Raw genomic sequence first — 25,690 nt, forward strand, 5'->3', positions numbered from 1 at the left:
AAAACCCGCAGGCAGCTGTTCACGTCCTGCCTTTTGCCACAAGTGTGCCTGGAGCAGTCTCCCCCGCGACTGCACCTCAAATCTGCACCCTTCCACGGCATCGGCTCCCAATTTGTCACCCTCCCCTCTGTGGGTACGAACAGTCCATCTGCCACATCGGCTGGCCCCACCCTTTGTAGTTTTGTTGCTGGTGTTACCTGCTTGGTCCGCCTTCAAAGTACTGGCTTCTCTAAACGACCCTGGGGCCAGCACGGAGCCCACGATATACCCTATCTGCCTGACCCCTCCCAGTGCCCTGAGCCCCATGGGCGCCCACCTGTCCGTCCACAGCTAGGGCGGAGCCCAGGTTGAAGGAGAGGCTGTGAAGATCACAGGGTGGGGGGCGCCTGCTCCTCCAACCCCTGGGGGGCACAGCCTAGTCCTTAGTCATCAGAGGCTCTCCCAACTTCTTCACCCCATCCTTCCCTTGAACTATTCCTGCTCAGCCCCCATCTAGCATAAGGAAAGGGGGTCGTCAGCCCCATTTGCAGGCCTCACCCGCCAGGCTTCCCAATCTGTCTCCGCTGGAATCTCGGCCCCCGGAGTGCTCTGCCAGTGCCCCTGCAGGCACTGCGGGGAGCAGGCGCCGGGAAGAGACATCTCAGCACCAGAGGCCAGCTTCAGCACAGTTAAACTTTTTTTAATGCAAGAAAAAAAAGTCCGGTCTTCAGTTTGCTTTTCCTTCTCACAGGCAAGTGTGGTTAAGCCACTGCACCGTAAACAGTGAATTCCCATCGAGGACACGGTGTGGGATGGTGGGCCGAGGCTGCAGGTAACATGGCCAGTTCCTGGAGACTCGGGCCCAGCAGAGGCCTAGCGAGCAGCACTAGGAGGGTGGGCCGGGGTCAGAGGTCAGAGTGGAGGAGTCCCTGAGACCCCCGAAGGCGTGCCTGCTGGGAAGCCTGCTCCCCACCCCCCTCCCCGCCACAGTGGCTCTGTGATGATGGCTCCAGGCCCTGGCGGCTGACCACTGGCCGACAGGTATGTCCAGGCCCCCAACAGCCCAGTGGAGGCAAAGCAGAGTGGCCGCTGGCTGGCTCGGGTTTCGAGCTGCTCAGCCTGGGGGCCACTATACTTAGGACATCCACGTGGAGCACCGCCCTCCTTTGCTCAATGGGAGGAAGTCAGGTGGGAGAGGGAAGGGGCTGGGCTGTCCCCGGTCCCTCTGTCTGGGCACCAGGCCCGGGCTGGAGCACCAAGCCACACCAGGTTCGTGAGGACCCACCGCCCACCAAGGGTGGGACAGAGAGGTGTACCAGAATGTCCTAGGAAAGTGAGAGGGTGAAGCAGGAAACACCGCCTCTGGGGTCTCTGGCAGGGTGTGCTCTGCACGCACCCCACATCTAATGGCTCCTGAGTGGAGCTGTCCCCTGGCTGGAGCATGGGGAAGGAGACAAAAATCACAGCTTCTGAACAAGTGGTTGGGAACTTACTGGAAAATTCAGTCAAGTATGAAAGGTGTCACTTTAGAGAACAAAAACTAGCTTATGTATTTCTCTGGAAGATGTTCTCTCACATCCACCCGTCCCCCGGACTCCCCGCAAACAGGCAGCTGGGCCTGGCTCGTGTGACTGTCGAGCCAGGGGACACGAGAGCGAAGGCAGGGCCTGTGGACGGGGGCCCGCTGCGAACGGAAGCAGGAAGGCACAAGAAGAACCAACTGAATCTGAGAGCAGAGGCGGGGGCAGGGCCGGGTGGAGAAGGAAGCCACTGGCCGAGCGACTCAGCCTGAAACAGCCGGGACCCGCGTCCCTGTCTACACGCGGACCGCAGCTGCAGGAGGGGCGAGCCAGGCGACTTCCCCGGAAGGAGGTACAGAGGCTGTGCGTGTGTGGGGCTGCTGGCTGGAGGAGGAGGCAAGAAACAACGCTGCCTCTAACGTTATATATTAAAAATATCCATGGTTCTTATGCACAAAATTCCACCGATGACCTACGAGTATCACCCCTGCCTCCCCAGGAGCAGCCTTAAGATAAAGGTGGTGGTTTTCCTTTGCGAGCTGAGGAAACATCGCCGTATTTATGGTCTTGGGAACTGCTGACCACCTCCCTCCCCTGCAGCCTCTGCCTGGCCGGCCGCTGGGGGTAGGGGTCGCTCACTCGTGCCTCCGCTTGGAGGGCGGGATCAGGTGTGGAGGCAGGTCGGCGGGCAGCTCGTGGCCCTCTAGCTTGACTTTGATGAGGTGGTTGGCCAGGGCGAACTCCTCGTCGTCCAGCAGCCCGTCCCGATCCACGTCGGCCAGCTTCCAGATCTTCCCCAGCACCGTGTTGGGCAGCTTGGACTTCACCATCTCCTTCTTGGCGTTGGCGCCTGTGATCTTGCCATTGACGGGCGACAGTGTGTAGAAGATCTCGTCGTAGGTGGGCTTGTCCTTGCCCACCACCCACTCGACGTCGTCGATGCCCTCGCCAGCCCCCTCGCCGTAGCCGTGCCCGAAGGGCCCGTTCATGGTGCCGTCGAAAGCACCGCCCTTCACGACCTGGGCAGGCATCAGGGACTCCTCCTGGCGCACAATCACCATCAGCCGGGCGATGTCGTTGGCCAGCATGTCATCCACCGTGTCCAGCAGCTTGGGCTTCAGGGCCTGGAACTTGCTGAAGTCCTGGGTCTGCAGGAGCTCCTGTGGCGGGAGTGGAGGAAGGACAGGGTTGGGTCGGCCCCTCCCGGGCTCTGGCACGGAGGGTGCAGCAAGGGTTCCCGAGCAGAAAGATCTGGCTCCGCGTCACGGCCCCAACCACTTAACATCTTGGCTCCCCCTTCTCTAAGTCGGAGGTAAAAATAGTCCCCTCCGTGCAGGACTGTGGTGAGGATTAACTGGGAGGAGGCTGGGGTGCCTGGCACAGTCCCGCCCTCCCCCTCCCCCTCCGGGTGAGTCACCACATTCCCCTGTGAGGTGTCACGGACTGGGTCAACTTCTCCGATCGGGGTGGGGCGCTGGTGATTAATCGGGCCACTTCCACGTTGGGAGGCCCCGCCCCACGGAGCCGGGGTTCCCTCCAGAACCACCGTCCCAGTGCCCCAGCCGTACCCACTCCCATCCAAGGGGCAGCCGTACCTGCATCTTGCGGAGGCTGGGGAAGTCGCCGGGGGAGATCTGATGCTCCCGCTCAACCTTCTGGTAGATCTCGCCCAGGTTGTTCACCAGCTCTTTCTTTTTGCTCTCTTTACCGAAGACATTGGGCATCTCCTTCTTGAGGGAGCTGATGATGTAGGCGTGGACCTGTGAAGACAGAGAAGGGGTGGGTGTCAGGTGCTTCCTGGACACCTTGTTGGGAGTGTGGCCTGCACCTGTGCTGCCCTGCAAAGCTGGACTGTAACCCGGGACAGCTAACCACAGCCGCAGCCCAAAGCCTGTGTTCTTACCATTTCTCGGCACGCACACCCCTCCCCGGTGACTCCTCTGCACATCAGAGACACCGAGCGCATTCCTACCAAGCCGAGCAGAGCCGTGCCATCCTGCTTACACAAGTCTGTGGATGCTGGTGCCATGAACTCCAACACAGCCTGAGTTATGCCCCACTTTATCATCCTGACAGCCTCGGGGATGACTAAGGTTAGGAAAATCCCACAAGGCTTTCCCCAGATGTTTCAGGCTTCACGCAGTACCTTGGGTGGACATCTGCTTCGGGGATGACTAAGGGTTAGGAAAATCCCACAAGGCTTTCCCCAGATGTTTCAGGCTTCACGCAGTACCTTGGGTCGACATCTGCCAATGAAGGGTGGCACATCCTTCCCTCCCCCACAGCGGGCCAGTAACTCTGGCAACCTTGCAAAGGCACAGCCCTCAAACCCCTCTGCCTTGCCAAGCAACGTCCTGCCGAGGAGGGCTGCAGCCAGCCAGGCTCACACCCCCTTCTCCTAGACTGCCAGCTCCACCCCCAAAAAAACCTCTCCACTGGCCTGACCCTGTCTGCCGGGGGCTGCGACCTGGCTGAGAACTGCCCCAGGGAAGCAGGCTGGTCACAGAGTCACAGTCACAGCTCTGCCCATCACAGGCCAGCAGAGAGAGCGACTCAGTCCAGGAAAAGGAAACAGTCTCAAAACAGCAGCTGCAGGACAAGATTGGAGAGGCTGGGGCTTTCCAGGCAGGGTGACTCAATGTGCCCAAGGGCCACGCGATTACACACCATCTCTGTAAATGAGCAGGCAGGGCCTGAAATCTGCCCTTTGTTCCGTCCTGGAGGGAGGCTGAGCGATGAGAGCACTGGAAGCCCTGCCGGGAGAGGGGCTGGAGGGGAAGGAGGGGAGCTGTGCTGCCCTGAGGCTGAGCAGAGGCTGGACTGGAAAACAGGAGGCCAGTCTCTCCTCCACTCACCGCCTCTTCCCCTTCAGCTCTGGACATCGCTTGGCCCTTCGAGGCCAGGAGCCAGGTATGTGGATTTTCTCATGGGCTCCTTTCTCAGAACCAGTTCCACTCATCAGGAAGCTTCCAGAAGTGAGATATCTACAGAAACGTGCAGCCCTGTACCCTCCAGAGCAGGGTGCAGGCATCTTTACTTTGCATACAGGTCACCGGGGACTGTGTCCAAATGCAGATTATGGTTCAGTAGGGCAGAGGTGGGGCCTCAGAACCTATGCTTCTAGTGAGTTCCAATCTGCTGGTCCTGGAGCACTTTGGGTAACCACAGAGGAGACACAGCCGGGGGTAAAGGATGCAGGGTCGCTTCTCGTTATTCAGGCCAGGGAGCACCCAAAGCTACCTGACTCCAGCCCTCAAGACAGTGTAGGGTGCCCTGGGCCACTGTGTTTGGCCCATGGCAGAGTGCCAGAGCCTCTGGGCTACACAGAAGGGAGCCTCACAATGCGGTACTATTCAAAATCGTGTCCTAAGGGGACGTGCTCTGCTCCTCAGTGTTTGAAGGGCCCACAGGTGGCATTACCCTTCCTTCCCCAGCCCCAGCCACCCCGGGGTCCCGCTGAAGTGCTCGGCCAGGCACTGAGACTCCAAACTCCTGAGCAGCTCAGATGCTGTCCACAGGTGCCAGCAGGCCCTGTGCTTCCATGGAAGAGTAGGGACGGTTTGCAAGGCCTCTGGGCCAGAGGCCATCAGCGCTCTCCCTGGGCCCGCAGGTTTGCGCCCCATCTCTCCGCTAACTACCTCCTGTCTCGGCCTAAGCATCATCTCCCGCCCGAGCCCCCCCAGGCTAGCCCGCCCTCCCAGGACAGCTCATCCCAGGCCGACCCCGAGACAATACAAATAAATCGTACTTTCTTTTTCTTTATGTGCTTTCCCCTGTACAGCTGACAAGTGCTAGGAGGGTGGGGACCTGTCAGTCCCCACTGCGTCCCCACACCCAGCACATGCTGCGTGATCTCCAGTGCTCAGCAGACCTGGGGGGAAACTGATGAGCCCTCGAGCAGCATCGCCACCCACTCTCCACCCCCCAGGCTGCCCCCGGCACAGTGGTACCTTCTTATCTGATGCTTATATGTGCTAAAAAGAATCTCAGGAAAAGGCTGCTCCCACGGGGGCACAAGAGGACGGGTTCAGACAAGGCGTGGCACAGTGCAGCCATGGGTCTGCAGGGCTGGGTCTTGGGCATCCAATCCCGGGGCCCCGAGTGGCCATCCCAGAGCCCCCTGGGGCTGCGTTCCCAGCCTGGGTTTACCTTGGCCAGCCGCGCCCGCTTGATCAGGTCATTGAGCTTCCTGAGGGCGGCGTTGCGGGGCAGAGACTGGATGTCTTTGAAGAGGTCCTGCTCCTCGGCCTCGAAGAGCTTGCGGTTGTCGGGGATGAGGAGCGGGTGGGACCAGAAGGAGCCGATGTACACCCGGACCACCTCGGGGGTGTTGATGATCTTCCCCAGGGACCACATGAGGGCCCCGTAGACCCGCATCAGCTGCTGGGTCTCGATCTGGTCGGCCTTGTTCAGCACCACGCGGATCTTGTCCTCATGGTTCTTGAGCGCCTTGATGACTTCCGAGAACTCATCGGAGATGTCCAGCTTGTGGGCATCAAAGAGCAGGATGATGCGGTCCACCCGCTCAGCGAACCACTCGAGAACGGCCGCAAAGTCGTAACCTGCGGGAAGAGAAGGGCGAGTTGGGGGCGCCAGGGGCCAGGTGGTCCGATGGCTCTCGTGCCTGACTTGGCCTGGTACTTCTCAGCCTGGGGTCATTTAAATTTCCAGAATGTACTTATGTGGGCAGCCCAGTGCCCTGAGGGCAGGTTCATCAGGCCTCCCCTACTTCCGTACCCACCGCGGTGACACCCTCACCCACGCAGCACCTGGCACGAAGAGGCACTTAACGAATAAGTAATGCAAGGGAAGTCACAAAGTCCACGCTCTAAAGTGGGTCGAACTATGGCAAGAGTGAGGAGGAGACCCCAGCAGCACAGCTCAACACCAGGCGGGAAGAACAGATTTGGGGGCTGTTGGCTGGGTGCCCCTGCACAGCAGTGACAGCAGTAAGACGACCTACAGCTGCTGCTTGTCCGGTGCTCTGTGCTGGGCTCCCTGTTCCGCAGGACTCTCATTCATTCCCTACGAGTTACAGCTCGGGGGCCAGACCTGGCTCACTACCTGTTTTCATAAATAAAGCTTTACTGGAACACAGCCGGCTCATCTGTACTCTCTGGCTGCTTCTGAGCTACAAGAGCAGAGCTCAGTTGTGGCAGAGACCATGAGGCCCCCAAAGCCGAAAAGTTAACACTCTGACCCTTAGAGAAAACGTTTGCTGACCCCTGCTCTACAGGCCTATTAAGTACTGCAAACCACCTCCCCTTTCTAGGTCTTAAACGCTTCTCTAAAATGAAGCGACTGGACTAAGCTCCAGTTCCCAACTCTATTCTGTGCTGTTTCCTGCCAACAATTAAGGCCGTTGGTGAACCGGCCGTCTGCAGCAGGACTGCTGACAGAACTGTCTAGTTTTAGCTCGATTCACGGCCCCCCAGCTTAAAACTGCATTTCCCAGCCTCTCTGCAGCAGAAATGAAGAAGCAAAGAAAAGGTGCACCAGCCCTTTGTCCTCTTCTCCCTTCCCAAGGACTGGAATGCAGGTGTGAGGGCAGGCGCTGGAATAACCACCCTGGGTTCAGGATGGCCTTGGACCATTGTATTTCACACAAACTATCAGATACCTGATTTAAAAGCCCATGGATTTGTGGGTCTCTGCAATAGTGGTTTAATTTGTAGCCTATTTTACAATTATGCCACCTCAAAGTGTTTCCACTTCTTGCACTGTCCCCAGAGGAAGAGAAAATTCTGTTTCTCATCTTTTGAGACTACTAAGGAATGGTAGACCATGTGGAAACAATGGCCCAAGAGTCTTTGGGAAGCTTGGGTCCCAGCCCCCAAGCCGCCATCTCTCTGGGTGACTCCGGGGAAGTCCCCTTTTTCCTCACCGGTAGGCCACAGGACACCCCCAATGCAGGCTGGCCCTCTTAGGAACCACTGCGTCCTTCCCAGAGCACAGTCATGCCCCTGAGAAGGAGCCAGAGAGCCACTCCTATAGAGAAGAGCCTGGGATGCTGCCCAGAAACAGGCCAAAACCAACCCCCCACCGCCACCAGGCTGGGATTTAGACATGCCTTCTCTAGATGGCAGGAAACAGAAAAGCAGCAGGTAGAGGGCAGACCAAAGAAAAGGACCAAGTGTCAACAAAAGGCCCAGAGTGACTCAAGGAGCCACGGGGAGGGCAGCCCTCACCGCCCCTCTTGTAAGGCGTGGGCTGAGCCATCCCGCCAGGCCTCCGGGGCTGAATGGGAGTCCACAGACAGCCCACGAGGCCACCTCCACTCCGGCCGGAACACCCCCTGGGGGTGGGGAGTACTTTAAGAGAGCCGTGTGGGGCGTGCCTGGGGTGAAGCTGTGCCTGGTTAGACAAACATTCCAGCCACCCCGTCCCCAGGTTCAAGTGGGCTCCGGAGCTGTCTGCGCACCTGAAGCCGCGGCCTTGCAGGCCTCTCCCTGCACCCAAGCGCTCAGAAACAACACAGGCTTTTAGTGAGAAAGCCCTGGATTTAACGCCCAGCTCCAGCCACTGACTCTGTGACCCCAAATTCTTAACTTCGGAGTTAACACTTTTTCTTCTATAAAAGTCAAATAATAATTCCTCCTCCCAAGATCACAGGGAGGATTAAATGAGGTGACATGTTCCCAGCACAGGCCCCAGCAGCAGAGCGACACCCGTGGGTCGGGCAGGCGCAGGATGGGGAGAAGAGGCAGGGCCCCCTGGAATGAGGGCTGAGGGGCTGGGGCTGCATCACTGATCAGAAACTAAGGCGACACATGATCAGCCTGGCTCTGAGGCTGGAGGCCAGTGTTGTCCTCATGGCAAGACAGCGAACCTCAAGGAAAACCCCGAATGCATGGCTTCTGTGGACCTAGCTTGCGGCCTCTCCAGGGCAACCTGTTCCTGCCGCAGCACAAGGGGAAGCAGCCTGCTTTTTAAAAAATATTTATTTATTTTTGGCTGCATTGGGTCTTCGTTGCTGTGCGCGGGCTTTCTCTAGTTGTGGCGAGCGGGGGCTACTCTTCCTTGCTGTGCCTTGTCTTGTTGCAGAGCACGGGATCTAAGCGCGTGGGCTTCAGTAGTTGTGGCACATGGGCCTAGTTGCTCCGCAGCACGTGGGATCTTCCCAGGGCTCGAACCCATGTCCCCTGCATTGACAGGCGGATTCTTAACCACTGCGCCACCAGGGAAGTCCCTAGCTTCTTAACAGCATAGCAGTGGAGTTGGTGGCAGCAAAGCCCCTGTGAACCTGAACTTGAGCCTGGGCAGGGGAGCCATCAGTCTTCCAGAGGCCCATGCAGACAAGGGAAACGGCCAGGCTACCAGATTCCCCACACTCAGAGGACGTGGGAAGGCAAGGAGCAAGGGCCAGGTTACTCCTATGCCCGCCACCAGCCACCACCAGGCTGCTGGTTCCAAAGTACAAGGTCCCTACGTCCCTGGACACAAGGAGCAGGCCGAGGGACACGGGCAGGGAGCAGGGCCAGCCCGGCCTTGCCGCCACCGCCTTTTATGGCCGGCTCTGGGAACAGCAGCTCTGGGAACGGCAGGTCAGCGCTGAAAAAACGATGACTCAGGAATGAACCGCTGCTCTCAGCAACAATGAGGCTCAACTTCTCTCCTCGTCAGACTGTTTGTCCTCAGACCACCGCAAGTTCAAACCGCAGATTCACACAGCAGGGGAGGCGGCAATGCTGAAACCGAGGGACTGGGAACAGGGGCGCCCTGATGGGCTGGGCTGGAGGCCAAGTTAGCTTTGGCCAGGGAGTGAGGACTGCACGCAGGGAGCCGAGGTCACCCCCTGACTCCACCCAGTGTGGCCTCACTCCTCCCATCCCCCAGTGGCGGCGGGAGGGGGGTGCATATGATGGGGGGAGTGGAGGGGGGGAGGGGGAGGAGGAGAGAGAGGAGGAGCCTATGAATGAGGTACCGGGTCCACGAGCCCCCAGCCAGAGCGAGCGCCCCGCACGGCCCTGCCTGCAAACCCAGTTACTCACCAACACCTCAAGTTGGAGCCAACAGAGCTAAGCCCATTTTTTTGTAGGTGAATGAAATTTCCTGTTTATATGGAAAGTGCTCACACTTTTGGTGAGAGAGAGCCGGTGGCTGGCCAAGCACGCCCACAGGTCATGCAGAGGGTCACAAGGCTCAGGCTCGTGCGATGTCATCACAGGTGGAGGACCATGTCCTACCACATGGCCACAGCCTCCCCAGGCCCACGTGACACCCCTCAGCTCGCCGACCCCTCACTCAGCCCGCGTGTCTCCACAGGCAGCAAGGGCTGGACTGACCCACATCTGCAGCGCCGAGAGCGCATCGACCGAGTCCCCACACTGGCCAGGCAGCCCAGCGGCCACCATCAGCCTGGGGCTCGGCGGCAGGTGACGAGTGCAGGGACCAGGGACACATCCAGAGAGGAGCATCCCGCCCCCAGCACTGCCCCAAGCACTGGGCCTTCAGGCTCTGGGCCAACCTAGAGGTTGGCCTCGGCAGCGGGACCAGGCATCAGACATCACCTAATGCACGGCAACTCCTCGGCAGAAGCAGGAGGGCACGGGCGCCCGGTGACGAGGACACCACGGCCACGCACCAGGTGTGAACACAACGCTGCAGCTGCATCCACCTCAGGAGGGGCAGTTGTGACGTGCGGACACCCACAAAGGACACAGACAACACAGCCGGAGGGGGCTAACTGCAAAGAAAGGGCTGACCCTGCGATGGGAGTAAAAGCCAGCACTGATAAGAGATAAGCTCTGGCTCGGAAAGTTCTGGGACCTTGAAGACGTTATGAAATGATGAAATAAGCCAGTCACAGGGGGTGATTCCACTGGTATGACGTGGAATCCAGAGACAGAAAGTAGAACGGTGGGGGCCAGGGGCTGCGGAGGGGGAGAGGGGTTGTAGCTTAATGGGGACAGAGTTTCAGTTTGAGAAGAGAAAAAAAGTTCTAGAGGTGATGATGGTGATGTTTGTACAACAGTAAGAATGTACTTAATGCCACTGAACCGTGCACTTAAAGATGGTTAAAATGGGGCTCCCCTGGTGGCGCAGTGGTTGAGAGTCCGCCTGCCGATGCAGGGGACGTGGGTTCGTGCCCCAGTCTGGGGGGATCCCACGTGCCGCGGAGCGGCTGGGCCCGTGAGCCATGGCCGCTGAGCCTGCGCGTCCGGAGCCTGTGCTCCGCAACAGGAGAGGCCACAGTAGTGAGAGGCCTGCGTACCACAAAAGAAAAAAGGTTAAAATGGTAAATCTTACGTTATGCATATTTTACACGGGCTGTGTAGACGGGAGGCCCAAGCCTGCCTCTCACCTTGGCTCTGTTCCCACCAAGCCTCCTGCAGGGCCCGGGTGCTCCAGGGGTCCTGCCTCTGCAGTGCTGGCTGCCCTCCTCACCGGGTCTGCCTTCCCACCCTCCGACACCGAGGTGAAGGGGGAGCAGTTGTGATGTGTCCTCGCCCTAGCCCAGCACCCTCCAAACACAGGTAGTTGCGGTAGCTGGGGGAAACGCTGCTTCAGACATTCCAGAAGTTTCTAGAGTGCAAACAATAGAGGGTTTGTCTCCAATCGACTTTTGTTTCCTGCCATTCAACCTGCGTGGGCCTCCGTGTTTCTTGCCACGGCTCCCATCGCCACGCTTAACCCGTGCTGGGGCCAGGAGGAAGGGGTGCAGGAGCACAAGAGAGATTAAAGAGCTAAGAATCTACACGGTGAGGACTTGTTCTGAGCTTCCTTAAGCTAAAGTTCTTAAGGGAAGGACCCTTCCAGCGGCACACAGGTTGGGAGAAAGGGGCCTCCCACGTCTAGGCATTTACCCGAGAGAAACTGAGAAATTGGGACTTTCCTGGCGGCCCAGTGGTTAAGACTCCGCACTTTCAGTGCGGGGGAGCGGGTTCAAGCCTTGGTCAGGGAACTAAGGTCCCACATGCCACGAGGCGCGGCCAAAAAAAAAAAAGAAGAAAAAGAAACAGAAATTAAATTTGTACTCTACACGAATGTTTATAGCAGCTTTATTCAAAACTGCCCCAAACTGGAAACCCAGATGCCCCTCAATAGGAGGAAGGATGACAAGTTATGGTACATCCGTATCACAGGGTACAACAGCTACAAAAGGAAAGAACTGCACACTCTCAAAGATGAACCTCAAAAGCACATGCTAAGTGCAAGACAGACACAAAAGGCTTCACACTGTCTGATTCCATTTCTGACATTCTGGAAAAGCACAACTTTAGGGGCAAAGATCAGTGGTTGCCTGATGAGGGACTACAAAGGGGTGAAGGGGACTTCCTGGGGTGATGGAAACTCTGTATCTTGGTTGTCATGGTGGTTAGTGGTTACACGACTGGTGCATTGGGTGAATTTTACCGTATGTAACACAGATCTCAATAAATCTGGCCTAGAAATCAGCAACAAAGGACAGGGTGGTGGGGGGCAGTGGCAGGGGAGACCAGGGGGAAGGGCAGAAGGACTCTGGAATCAGGCCTGAACCTTCTACTCTCCGAGCCTCTGTTTCTTCAACTGCAACGTGAAGACAGCAGGTTTCCGCTGTGTGAGCGAGTGAGCGCCTGGCCCACTGTAAGCGCTTTGTAAACGTTTGCGGTCCTTTACTCACAGGGTTTGTATTTGGGCCCAAGAAGCTCAGATTCCGATGGGTGTGTAGGCAACGACGGCTTCTAACGCGTGAAGAATGCCTCGTACCCCAAATATAAACCGAGCGTTTGCAGGCGCTCAGGCAGCTGCCAGGGAACAGGTGGGGCGCCAGCAGGGGCTGGTCCAACCCCCCGCGGGCAGAGTGGCCAAAAGCTGGACAGGGGCAGTGGGGGGGCTGGTGGGGAGGCGCCGAGAGGAAGGCCCTGAGGAGGGTAGCTGTGCGGAGGCGGGGCCCCCACCAGAGGAGGTCTTGCAGTCTGAAGGGAAACCCCTGCTGAGTCAACGCTTCCCCCTCTTCCAGCCTCCACGAGCTGTTATTCAGAGAAAGGTCTTCCTCATCAAAGTCTGAGAATCGCTGGGTTTTTCAGTGTACTTTTATTCAGCTGACATTTGTTGGACACTGAACTGGGCAGTGGGCACTCGGGTAGGAGCTTATTAACACACGTAAATTCGTGCAATCGTTGACAAGAACCAAGAGGCTGGTACTGCTATTCCTGTTCTATCGATGCAGCTCCCAGGGGTGCAGCAACTCCCTAGGGCCCCCAGCTCCTAAGTACTGATCTGGGACTCAAGCCTCTGTCGTCATCTGTGCTGAGGGTGCTGGGAACCCAGGAGGGACGCAGGGCTCAGCCTCGTGCTCGGCCTTGCACAAGGCTTTCGAGGCAGCCCCATGGAGCCATTCTCTGGGGTGCAGAAAGCCCTCGTGAAACGCTGGCAGGGAGGGCTTTTAGGGCTGGGGCATCTCAGGAGGTGGTCAGCAGGAAGGGACACCTGTGGGTCAGAGGGCTTCAGGTTTGGGCCAGGGAGCCCCTACCCGGCTGTTAAGCCAGATGGCTCCTGAGCTCGGATGGAGCCTGGGATCCAGGGATAGTCAGCAGCGGGGACAACCCAGGGGAACGGCCAGCCATAGCCAGGGCTCCTAAGGTCTGTCCATGGATGGCTGGGGGGGCAGGGGTGGGAATTTCCAGCTGGAGGCAGAGAATAGGGAGAAAAAAAGCAGGTCTCAGCACTGCTGTTCAAAGCCCTGAACCTCAGGCCCATTTCTGGACTGGGAGTCTGATCTCGGGCGGGGAGAGAAGCAGTGTGGCCTCTGGGCATTCCGGGAGAGCTGAGCCCGGCACAGCACCGGCCTGGCAGGGCTAAGGGCTCTTCCGAGCCAAGCTCTCGGAGCTCCTCAGCCCAGAGCACCGGTCTGCAGCACATTGCGGCGTGAGCACGGACTCTGCTGGGTTCAAATCCCAGCACCAACTCGTGCTAGTCTATGTCCTCTTGGGCTACTTAACTTTGCTAAGCCTCCGTTTCCTCATCTGAAGAGGAGCAGCTTCCTCACAGATGCAGCTGCTGCGATAAGCGAGTGGGGCTGGTTCCCATGGCAGAGGCCAGCAGAGAGCCAGGCATGAGGCTGGCCGGGCTCCGTCTCCTAGTCCAAGCTGAAACAACTCGACCTTGCTGACTCGACTCCCATGGGGGAAAATGAGGCCCAAAAGTTACAGCTCAGCTCACAGCCTCGCAGTGACAATGGCGGGGGGTGCCCTGGCCAGGCCCCTGCCCCCGGGCTGAAGCTTCCATCAAAGAGCCTCCGGCCGCTGCCCACAGAGGACCCACATGGGAAGACCTGCTCCCTCCCAGGTCCTGCCACGACTGGGCCGGCGGCCAGCAGCCTGGGAGCCCAAGGCACCAGCTCCGCCGGGCCCCAGTTGCCCTCTGGAGTGCCCTTTATCAGTCACACGGGCAGCATCCAAGAACGAACACTGTCCCCGCAGGTCACCTTTCTCTGCTGACACAAGAGAACTTTATCTTTAAAGGCACTCAGGAGACGAGCACAACGGGCAGGTGCAGCCCAGGACCCCACAGAGGCCCCTGCTCTTCCCTGGAGCAATTCTCAGGGGTCTCTTGCAGAGCCTCGGGTGTACCCCGACTGCTTTGTGCCTGCTCAGGCCTTACCTTATCTTTCCACACAGTATTTCCTGCACACATTAGGCACCATGGGGAAAGGGGAAAAAGTCAGGAGGGGCTAGGCAGAGAGGGTGGGAACTGGAAGTGAATGTAATTAGTGACACTAACGTCTACGCAGCCTCCAGAAGGATGCTCTGCTTCCAGGGAATGAGGTCGACAGACCACAGAAATGCATGCCGCTTGCCCAGGACACACATTTTCTGTTGGCCCAATCTTTTTGAGAGGGAAACACCTGCCTTCCACACCGTCAGCAAAGGGAGCAGAGAGGTGGCCGCCAGGGAGCCTGGAACACATTGTCCTACTCTGACTTCCTCTGCCAGGTGACGTGGGACCTATGCAATGACAGATGAATGGGGTCTCCAAGAAGGAGAGACCTACCCCTTCTGTGTCCACCTGGAGAACACCACCCCAGAGGCCACACCCAGCACGTCTAAGAGGTACCGCCCCATGGTCTTTCTTCTCCACTGATAAAACGCTGACTCCAAACACATCCCACGGTAAATCCCAACTTGGTAACTGTTAGTAGAATACTTTAAACCAAGACCTCTAGGGTTATGGAAGGAAAGATCTCTATTGCACAGGAGGAAAGCCCTCCTCCAATGAGAGTGATGCACTTGTCTTTAAGCCAACCTCCTTCTTCCTGCCCATGATGGGTGGGGGAAGGTCCCTGGCTGCCAGGGACCCAGAGGGGCCACACTGTAAGGGAGCAGGGTTGCGGGGGAACACAGGCAGTCTCCTGCTGGCTTCCTCCTCCAGGTATCTGCCATCTACATGGGTAACTTGCGGGCCAGGACTGTCTGGTCCCCACCAGTGAGATGCACCCTGCGCCCGACTGGACAGCACGCTGAGGCACTGCTCTGCTGCCTGTCCCACAGAGAGCAAGTTTGTACACCACTACCTGCCTTTCTACTAGTGCGGTAAGGAAGCAGAGGGAAGGGGAGGCAGGGGAGGGAAACACCGCAGCAGGCAGGGCCAGGATGCTCTTTGCAGCAAGACAGTGTTAGACACTCCCAACTCCTCAGTCTGCTGAGACTAAGGCCCCAGGCTGAAGTGTCAAAGACAGCCCAGCAGGGGAACTTCACAGCACTTGTGGAAAACTGCTGTTTCTGAGTTCAACAGGGGCCATAAGGACCCTAAGGCTTTCCCTCAAGTACCTTTATTTATTTATTTATTTTTAAAATTTATTTTTGGCTGCGTTGGGTCTTCGTTGCTGCGCACGGGCTTTCTCCAGTTGCGGCGAGCGGGGGCTACTCTTCATGGCGGTGCGTGGGCTTCTCATTGCGGTGTCTTCTCTTGTGTGGAGCACGGGCTTCTCTTGTGTGGAACACGAGCACGGGTTTCAGTAGTTGTGGTGCACGGGCTCTGTAGTTGTGGCTCGCGGGCTCTAGAACACAGGCTCAGTAGTTGTGGTGCACGGGCTTAGATGCTCCGCGGCTTGTGGGATCTTCCCGGACCAGGGCTCGAACCCGTGTCCCCTGCATTGGCAGGCGGATTCTTAACCACTGCGCCACCAGGGAAGACCTCCCTCAACACCTTAACTGCCAGCTCTGAAGGATATAAGGAGTGTGGCATTTGGGGGAGGATAAGCCTCTTTTTATGAGCTATTATTGTCCCTTATCCAAAGATGCATTCACATCAACTGACCTATCTGATCTGATAGCTCCCAGTTGGGAGAATTCCTCCCTAGCGTATTCCCCCAGGTCATTAAAGACATAACTCTACAGAGCCTCAAAGAAAGTCCCTCCAGGATAGCTCAATCCTGGAGGTAGATGGAGAATAAATTCCCTTTTGTGGGTCTTTCTCTTTAAGAGTAACTAATTCAGGGACTTCCCTTGTGGCGCAGTGGGTAAGAATCCGCCTGCCAATGCAGGGGACATGGGTTCGATCCCTGGTCCGGGAAGATCCCACATACCGTGGAGCAACTAAGCCCGTGCGCCACAAATACTGAGCCCACGTGCCACAACTACTGAAGCCCATGCACCTAGAGTCCACGCTCCACAACAAGAGGAGCCACCGCAAAGAGAAGCCCCCGCTTGCCGCAACTAGAGAAAGCCTGCACGCAGCAATGAAGACCCAATGCATCCAAAAATAAATAAATAAAATAAACAAATTTATTAAAAGAAAAGAGTAACTTGTTCAGATTTTCTAGCCTTGCTCTGGCAAATGACAAGGCAAAAGCCTTGTTTATCAGGCATTTTCTTAAAACCAGGTTAGAACAATAACAGCAGTAAGAAAGAAAAAACTGGCCCTTGCCTCCCCTAGAAGTGTCATTATCATCGGGGTGGGGAACATAAAAGTTTAAACCAGATTGAGAGACAGAGAGCAGTTTCAGTATGCTCTGATGCAATCCCCTATTGGCAGGGGCCCACAAGCCGGGGGAAAAAAAGAGAAGCAGGGTTCCTCAGCACTGAAAATGGGGCCCCCACCCGCTCACAGCCTCAGCAGAGACACACTGCCTGCCTCCCAAATCTCAGGCTGCTGGCTTCAACTGCAAAGCTCACTAATGCTGGGCGGCCCGGAGGGAAAGGGGGTACAGGAGAGATGTGCAAGTTAATGATAAACAAATCTGGCCACTTGTCCTCAACCTCCTCTGAGTCTGATCTTGTTTCATTTTTACATTTGCAGCTGCAGGCTCCACTCTTAGCCAGCCCCCATGCTCCTCCCAGAGAGCATTCAGGCGCGAGGCTCCCCTCCCTTCTACAAAAAGGGGCAGCGGCAGAAATATAACCCAGTTCAGGTGCATCCTGAACCAGATCTTTAGAAAAGCTTGGCACACTCAAGACAGGAGTTTACACAACTAGAATGGGCCTGATGCACTAATACTCCGCATGAAAACCTTACGCCACGCGCGGCACCCATGGAGGCTACTGATGACCAACATTTAAGCAAATTTAAACACATTTCCAAGGCCCAACATGTTTACCAAATTCCTGCTAGCTTCTCCTTTTGGCTGTGGCTCTTTCAAGTCAAACTGTTCTCTCACAGTCCTGCTGGACCCACTAGGAATTTATACAGCTCTGGGAGGCAAAGCTTTTAAACACCAACTAAGGTGAATGAGCCCCAGGGGAGCCAGGGGCTCATTCAGAACAGCAATGCTGGCTGAGGTATCTGGAGCCCAGACACGGAGCAATCTCCTGGAACCTCACGGCCAGCCAGGATCCTGCCTTCCTTTCCAGAAGGCCCCAGGGGCTGGGAAGCTTGAAAACCACATAAAACTGTTGTCTCACCCTGACGGCTCTTGTAACCTCAGCAAAGGGAACCAAGGAAAAAGCAAGCTCCGGCCCTCGCTGGGCTCGGCGTACCATGCAGATACAAGGCTGATGTAAAATGGGTTCTCACTTGGGCTGGGAGAGACTTGGGCAGCATTTGGTCCGTGTCACAGACGTCAGATGGAAGTCGTCTGACTACACCAGGTGCCCTGGGCTGTGTCAGAGCCTGTTTACCTCTGCTGATGCGCTGTTTCTCTCCAGACAGGATCCCGGGAGTGTCGATGATGCTTATACTGTCCAAGACCGGGTTGGGCAGCTGGGCGCACATGAACCTGCACGAGAGCAAGAGCCCAGAAGAGAGATGTCAAGACTCGGGTATCACTGCTCGAGATGGGACAGCAGTGATTTCTGTACTCCTTCGTCTCCACCTCTGGCTTCCTTTCCAGAAGAAAGGAACGGAAAGGAGGTTTTCTATTGTCTTAAGTTTCCAGGGGTGGGAATTCCCTGCGGTCCAGTGGTTAGGATTCTGCACTTCCACTGCAGGGGGCACGGGTTCCATCCCTGGTCAGGGAACTAAGATCCCGCAAGCCACAAGGCCAAAAAAAAAAAAGTTTCCAGGGGTGACCAGCAAATTGCACATATTGTCTTAACTGGGAATCCAACCAGCAAGCTCCAACTGACCCACATCAACACTTCCCTCCCTTAGCTTTTCTCCCAGAGCTCGAGAATTCAACTTTCAAGTTGCTGACATGTTAGTGAAAACTGCACAAGCCTAGGGTCACCAATCAATTCCAGAAGGAATAGAGAAGAGTGAAAACTGAGACCTTGGAATTCCATATTAAAATTTTCAACCGCTTGGCTAAATTTCCACGCTGCAAGAGATGGTCCTGTCCTACTGCTGCTGGGGCCAGCCCTCCCTTCAACCCAGCTGCTCAGGTGAAGGGACTGCAGTGGGCAGCCGCTGACAGCTAGGGGACCACGCAGGCTGGTACATGGTGGGGCAGGGAAATACAGACACCATTCTCTCAACGTCAAGGCAGAAGGAGGAAAAACAGAGAGGCTGGCAACTCACGGACCACGGCTCAGCTGTGTGTGCCTGAGTTCCCACTGAGTTTAGAACAGCCCAGAACAACAAAGGCTGTCCCAACCGATAGCAGAGATTCTTGACTGGACACATAAAAGGCTCCTTTAAAAACTTCTCTGTAAAAGGTTTTGTGAGCAAAGAAAATACTGACCCATTGTCTAGGAATCTGCCATGATTAGCTTCCCCTTTTGGTCCCACACCACAAGTGACCCGCGGCCCAGAGGCGGGGGCAGCTGGCCAGGGTGAGAGGTACTGCCTGCAAGCACAACAGAGCAGAAGCAGCTGACCCGCAGGATGAAGAAACCTTGGACCTCATCCTCACCGTGCCAGCAGCAGAGCACACGTGCTGTAAAGAACTGCACGACCTGGGGCTCCTGCTGGGGAAGGAGTCAGTGGAGAGAAAACCAAAACAAGACGACTTGGCTCTGAGAAGCAACATACATAAAAATGCCTTGTGAAGGGCCTTGTAAGTTAACATCTCTGCAGATCGGGCGCTCTGCAAAGCCCGGGGAGTGAGGCCGAAAATACGAGAGGGAGCAGGCAGTACAGATGCATCCTATCCTGTTTCCTCACCAACAAGGACGCACAGATTTCATCTTGAGCTACAAGTTACCAGTTACGCAATGAGTTTACGCAGGATACTCTTAGGATACGTGGTGGCGCCCTGCCTCCTGCTCTCTCTGATTTTAGCCTTAGAGCAGCCACTTAGGGGGAAGAGGCCGGAAAGTCCAGTCCATGATTCAATGAGTCTCTTTAAGAGTGCGAGAGAGGCTGTGTCAGCCACTGAAAAGCCCCCTTTGTGTGCCCCGGCGGGCTGGGCGGCGCTGGTGTACTACACAGGCTGACACAGCTGGGGGCCTCAGCTCCAGTGCAAACCCACACCCCACCCCTTGGCTGACGAGGCCCCTTCCGGCAGGGCCATTCGTTACCAGTGTTCTGGGACCCTCTGGAGATGAAGTGGGGCAGAAGGAAATACAAGTGCGGCTCTCGGACCCTGTGGCACTGGCATCACCAGGATGCCTCTCTTCGACCTGGCACCCCTGAAATGCTTTTTTTTCAGGGAGAAGCAGCAGGAGGTGGTAACTGGCTGCACAAAGGCAGACAGTTGGCACTGCATTCACCCGCTCGTGAGCTCGACAAATCAGCGAGGCTCCGAGAGCCGCCGTTTCCTGAATGAGGTAGGGGTTGCCTAGCTGATGTCTAAGATCCCTCCCAGCTCTGAAACTTTAGGTCTCTAAATTCAGAAAACGGGTCATACGCCCATTTCTCCTTACAAAAAAGGTCACCTCTCACAATCAAAAGTGGACCCCTAAGGACAGCAGGAGGTGTAGCGCCTTCCTTCAAGCTTCCCAAATTTCTCCAGGAAAGCAGACCTAATAATGCTTGGAATTCCCAGCACAGCAGCCAGACTTTCCACTGGACCGTACGGCCTCCACCAGCTGACAGCCAGCCAATCACCTACCTACAGGCACAACAATTCTCAAACCCCAGTATCCCCTGAGGCAGGCTCCTGGCTAGGAGAGCCCTGCCTCTTCAGGAGTCTCACCCAGAGGGCTTTACTCTGGCCCTGACTCACAAACGCCATCAGCCGTGAAACAGGAAGACAGGTTTAAATGCCTGAGAGAGGCAAAAAGACAACAGAAGACTGTCTGTCTTCTCCGTTAAAGGTCAACTCTGCGCACAGAGGCAGGCCTGGTCACTGGCCTGGATCGAGGGCACGCTGGTCTACCCTGTGCGGCTGGACAGTGTCTGGAAAGGAATGTGATCATACAGGGCGGAGACCTTCTGGAAGGCAAGAGTCAAGGATTCTTTCCTAGGCTCTTCCCCAGACGAGACTTTGAAAGGCATGTGGAGTCACTCCTTGAATGGGGTTTGGCAGAAATGACAAATTTGTGAAGTCCTTTGGTATGTCCCCTGGGGGTGGGGGGAGGGATTTTAGAATCCCCATTGAGCAGGACCTTGGAGTTCCTTTAGAGAAAAGTGAACTTGGCTGTAGCACTCCTGAGAGAGGAGGCCAATGCATTTCATTCATAGCATCGTGAAGGTTAGAACCTCGGAGAATTACCCTCATCAGGGTTTTACCCATTTAACTGGGGAAACTGAGGCCCAAGTAGGTTAGGGAACATACTAGTGGTTCTAGGCAGCCGGAATCCCATTCCAGGGCTCCAGGGCCCACCGCCTGGCATCACAGACCCTTACCCCTGAAGCCCCCTAAAGCAGCACGGGACCTTCAGAACTGCCCCTGGGAGAAGTGCTGGTCCTCGCCCTGTCTGCTGCTTCTGCAGGCCGCCCCAAACTCAGCAGGCCACAGCAGATCCTCTCCCACCGGTCCCTGGGGAGGCACAGCACAGCACACCAGCAAAGGGAATGGCTAAAAGTTTCACCGTAGTTTTCCGTGACACTTAAGAAACAGACCCGTGAAGGGAGGGGTGAAGGGGTTGGTTTGAATGAATTAGGTGCGTCCAGGGGTAGTGAGTAGTAGTGAGTCTGGGATCTGTCAGGGGGGTTGGGAGTTAAACCGATAACCTGGAAAATTCTGGGGTGGGGGGGAGGAGGTGACAGAGCCAGTGGAGCCGGCGACGCGCACTCGCAGACCCCCTCGTAAGGGTTTTCTATGGGAAGCGGCAGAGGACCCAGTCTCAGGGAGTGGTCGCTAAGGGTCTCGCGGGGGCCTCGGAGACAAAGAACAGCGGGGGCGGCGGTCACAGGACGGTCGGGACCCCGGCCACTCCCTCTGCCCCCCGGGTCAAAGGGTGGGTACCTGTTGAGGAAGGCGTTGCCGAAGGCGTTGAGCTTGCGGAAAGGGCGCCGCGGGTCGACGACGAGCGCGTTGCCCGGCACCACGCCCTCGGTGGGGCCATGCATGACCGCGATAAAGGAGTCGGTGGTGGGCTCGGGCCCGATGCGCATCCCGGGGAAGTCCTGCTCGATCAGGTGCCGGATGAAGGTGGTCTTGCCTGTGCTGTACTGGCCCACGAGGAGCACCATAGGCTTGTTGTCGAAGTCAGCGTCCTCCAGCGCGGGCGAGTGGAACTCGTGGAAGCGGTAGTGCTCCTCCAGGGGCAACAGCTTCTGCGCGTATAGTTGCCGCAACCCCTCGGCCACCGTCTGGAAGAGCTCCGGCTCCTTCTTGCGGCGGGCATCCTTGCTGACCCAGCTGAACATGCTGCCGGAGGCCGGGCTGGCTGCTGCAGGGCAGAGCGGCGGCTGAGAGCCGGGCAAGGGCGAGGAGCCGAAACTGGGCCGGGCCTGCCGGCTGAGGAGCGGCGGAGCAGGGGGCGGGGAGCGGCCCGCACTGCGCAGGCGTACGGCACGGCCCACAGAGCACCCTCTGCGCCGTGGAGCGCGCGCCTCGCCGTGCTCCCTTTATAAGGCCGGGCCGCGCGATCGGGCGCGCGCACCGCAGCCACGCGGGGCCGCGGGGAGTTGGGAAGGGGTGAAGGAGGAGCCCCGCCCACGCGCTCGGCGCCACGTCTTCCCCTCCCCCACCTCCCATTTGCCAATTCCAAATCTCGCGAGCGCCGGTTGTTCCGCTTGCCCCGGCCCGGGTGCCGTAGCAACCGCACCTGTTTCGCCCCGCCCCTTGTGGGACGGCTCGCGGGAGTGCTGCGGCTGGGAAGGCTGGAAGTGGGAGTCCGGAGCGAGGAGGTCCCAGTGTCTGCGCGCCTTCCATACCCGGCGAGACCCCCCCCAGTTATACACCCCAGTACCCTGAATACGCGCCCCACCTGCAGTTCCCCCAAGAACGGTCCTCCTCTTCCCACTCGCTCAGAATCCCCAGCGTCTCCTATCTGCACCGCCCTTCCTTGCCTCCTCCTCTCGCCCCTGCTTCTCTGACACTCCCTCTCATCCCCTCAAGAGGCCTGAGCTCCCCTCAGGCCAAGAATTGGGAGATGGACACTAGCAGTGGAGGACACATATGACATATAACATGTGGGGGAAAAGAGATGGCCTCCGTAAAGAGGCTGCATCTGGTGGGGGGATGTGAAGAGGAAGCCGAGGCCCTCCAGCACTTGAGTTTTGAGGAAGTGAAATCGGAAATTCCCTATGTGGGGTGGAGGGGAAACATGGGGCAACAGTGAAATCTTGTGGGAACTTAGGGGGAATTAAAAAACCCAAATACTTCCGCTTTCCTCTCTGGGTCACCACCAGTTACCATGCTTTACTCTGACCTGTTCCTCCTGCCCTTAACCAGTTCCTGGCTGTTCCATTAGGCTCATTCCCCCACCATCATCCCCGGCCACATGTAGGCCCCCTTGGCTGTCCAGGCTGGTGAGACTCTTCAGTGGGTGATGTCAAAGCTTTGGAGACTGGCATTGTTATGTAACCAGTATCAGGACACCAAAGTGCCAGGGGTGGGGGTGGGGGTGGATGCTCATGGACAGATCTAAGGTGCACCTGGGAACTTGGAGGCCTCATGTCCAACTTTCTGGCTTCTGGGAAATGTGGGAGCCTTGAGGGCTGGGTGCCTGTTATCAGGGAAGAAAGTGGGCTGGTCGTCTAAGAGGACAGAGGCAGGAACTCAAAACAGAATAAGCAGAATATTAGGGGAGCTGAGTCAAGAGGAGGCGAGATGAGAGTTTTGTTGCTGTTGTTTTAATATTTTTTTGGCCGCGCCACGCAGCATGTGGGATCTTAGTTCCTGGACCAAGGATCGAACCTGCGGCCCCTGCAGTGAAAGCATGGAGTCTTAACCGCTGGACCGCCAGGGAAGTCCCAGATGGGAGGTCTGATTGCCCACCCCTTGTAGAATCAGGTCTCAGTGCCTTCTGAGGGAATAAATCACATTAAACCGATTGCCTTCCCTCCCCCTCCCTGACCATTGGAGAGCAGCTGAGTAATTCCAGCCCTGTCTGCAGTCTTAGGTCCCTGACTTACTGCTTTTATTTGGGATTTCATTAGTATTCTTTTCATCAATCACAGTAAAACACAGAAGCCATGAGACTCTTCCTTTGGCTTTCTCCTTAAACGGGGATATTGAGACCCCTAGGCAGGGCTGTCACCAGAGGCTATGTACCCGCTGATGACCAGGAGCCTCCGGCAGGCCCAGTCGAGACTTCCAGGGCCAGCCTTAGAAGTCAAGGGACTTACCTCCTACATGGCACTTTGAAGGGTCCACCCCGGAGATGTAATTTCTGGGATGTTCCAGGGAAGGGCCCGAGGCTGAGGATACTGAAAGAGGTGGTTGTCTAGTGGCCTGAATGAGGGTTCCACAAGTTTGTCCCAGCAGCTCTCATGTTGACCTGCCATGGTTTTCATATCTCCCTAGAGCCTTGTGTGCTGGGAAAACCCAGCCCTAAAAAACTGAAAACAACAAAATGTTCTTGGGTTATTTATAAGTGAAACCCAGCCCCTGTTGGTTATGTATGGCTGCTTGAGTTTCTCCAAGGACTCAAGGATTGGAAGAAGGGATTTCTCTCCTTCCTGAGACTCCAGTGGGCAGAAATTCATTTCCCCAATTTCGCAGAGTTGGCACCTAGGTCCTGGGCGGCTTCCATATCTAGTAATGCCCCAGCTTGTGAAAATGTCCTAACTTAGTTTCTTTTTTGTTTTTCTGTGTAGGATAGATTCTGTTGGGTGGGAAAGTTTCATAAAACATGAATGAACCATTTCACTTTTGGTGTCTCCTCTTTGTTTTTGGCTGGTTCCCTGGCAAAAGGTTGAAGAAGGGTTCAAATATTTTCCTTTTCCTCAGAAATGATGCCCATTCCCCCACTCCCAGTGTTTTCTTCCTTTAAGTTCACATACATACACTGCCAAACCCTACCTTGGGTGCCACTAACTGTCCTTGGAGACTGCTCCCAGCTAGCAGGAGGGGGTCACCTGCTTGCCCTCAAAGCAGTCTGCTCAGCCCCATAATGGCCTGGTCTAGAGAAGTGTCTGCATGCCCCCTGAAAACAACTTAAAAAGAAAAAAAAAAGAAAAACAGAGTTTTTCTCTAAATATGGCAGAAATATCAGGCTGGGAAAAGCCAATAACACATAGGTTTGTCCCTGGGATGAGGAGTGGTTCATTCTTTCCACTGAGAAAGTTTTCATATAAGCACAGTTTTCGTTCTTACAGTCATGAGTAAGAGATTTGGCCAACAGGTCACTTTTGCCAGAACAAGGTAAAGAACCAGGGAGTTCTGTTCCTTTGCAGCCCAGGGGCTCCAGCACCAGCCAGAGAGCATCCTTCCACCCCATGGGGCCTCTCTCCGGAAGATGCACAGTTGCTGGGCTCCAGAGGCCTCTGCAGGTGTCCAGCTTGGAGGTGACTGAGTGTCAGGGCTGCTCGGGATCTCTGCCTTCAGATCCCAATAAGAAAAAGCCCAAGGCCTGGGGACGTTCAGTGGTTTGTTTGAAGTCACCCAGGTTGAATGAGAAGCTGGACCTCTGGAATCTTAACCCTGTGCTGTTTCCACAATCAAACCATTTGAAGTTGCAAGGTTGGGCTGGTAGCAAAGCAAGAGGGTTTGAAGAGCCTCTTTCCCACGTACTGGCTGGGGTGAACTCTGCCCTGAAGCAGCAGCTCCAACTCTGTAGCCAGGGGGGGCGCCCTGCCAGGGTGCTGTGTACATATAACCACATGGTGATTTGCAGAGCTGAGCTACAGAGGCCTCTGAGCACTTTTTTTTTTTTTTTTTAACCAGTTTTTTTGTTTTTTTTTTGCGGTACGAGGGCCTCTCGCTGTTGTGGCCTCTCCCGTTGCGGAGCACAGGCTCCGGACGCGCAGGCTCAGCGGCCATGGCTCACGGGCCCAGCCGCTGCGCAGCATGTGGGGTCTTCCCAGACCGGGGCACGAACCCGTGTCCCCTGCATCGGCAGGCGGACTCTCAACCACTGAGCCACCAGGGAAGCCCCGAGCACTTTTGATAGAAACTATGCTGCAGGGCTGGAGGAGGCCACCCCCTGCTGGGCTTCTAAACGCGTGTGTCTCAGTCCTGGTGGCCTCTGGCCCCATCTTGCAGGAGCTGCTGAGGCAGGAGCTGCAGCTGAACTCAGGGTACAGTCTTTACCTAAACTCCCTGGAGAGCTCAGGCACCATTCCAAGCCTGCCCTCCAGGCCTTTGCTGTGGACACATCACATCTGGGGACTTCTGGGGAAATGGTTTATCATTTTCATGTGAGAATTCTGCCCTCTGCAGCGATACCGTTAGGGGTCCCTCGGCAGAGTCTTGGGATCCCCTTACTCTACACTGACAGAAATAGTGGGTGTAACCCCGATGCCCCCGTGGTCTCAGAAGCCTGAGAGTACACACGAGGCACGTGGATGTTGCTGCCGGAGTGACCACAATCCTAGCCCCCCGTGGGGGAGTGCAG

At 56.5% G+C, this 25,690-nt stretch overlaps 1 protein-coding gene across 1 annotated transcript; it reads right to left on the reverse strand.

The window, feature by feature from the left end:
- Nucleotides 1-664: 664 nt before the first annotated feature.
- On the reverse strand, nucleotides 665-21,713 carry EHD1 (EH domain containing 1). Its single transcript, XM_082844953.1, has 5 exons — nucleotides 21,151-21,713; nucleotides 17,540-17,637; nucleotides 5,649-6,061; nucleotides 3,095-3,259; nucleotides 665-2,659 (listed from the first exon to the last, which is right to left on the reverse strand). Exons 1-5 carry the CDS (start codon nucleotides 21,552-21,554, stop codon nucleotides 2,135-2,137), a joined length of 1,605 nt encoding a protein of 534 aa, XP_082701079.1. The 5' UTR covers nucleotides 21,555-21,713; the 3' UTR covers nucleotides 665-2,134.
- Between the last annotated feature and the right edge of the window lie 3,977 nt (nucleotides 21,714-25,690).

This window comes from Leucopleurus acutus, assembly GCF_964270905.1.
Source record: "Leucopleurus acutus genome assembly, chromosome: 8".
In the NCBI taxonomy this organism is placed as follows: Eukaryota; Metazoa; Chordata; class Mammalia; order Artiodactyla; family Delphinidae; genus Leucopleurus; species Leucopleurus acutus.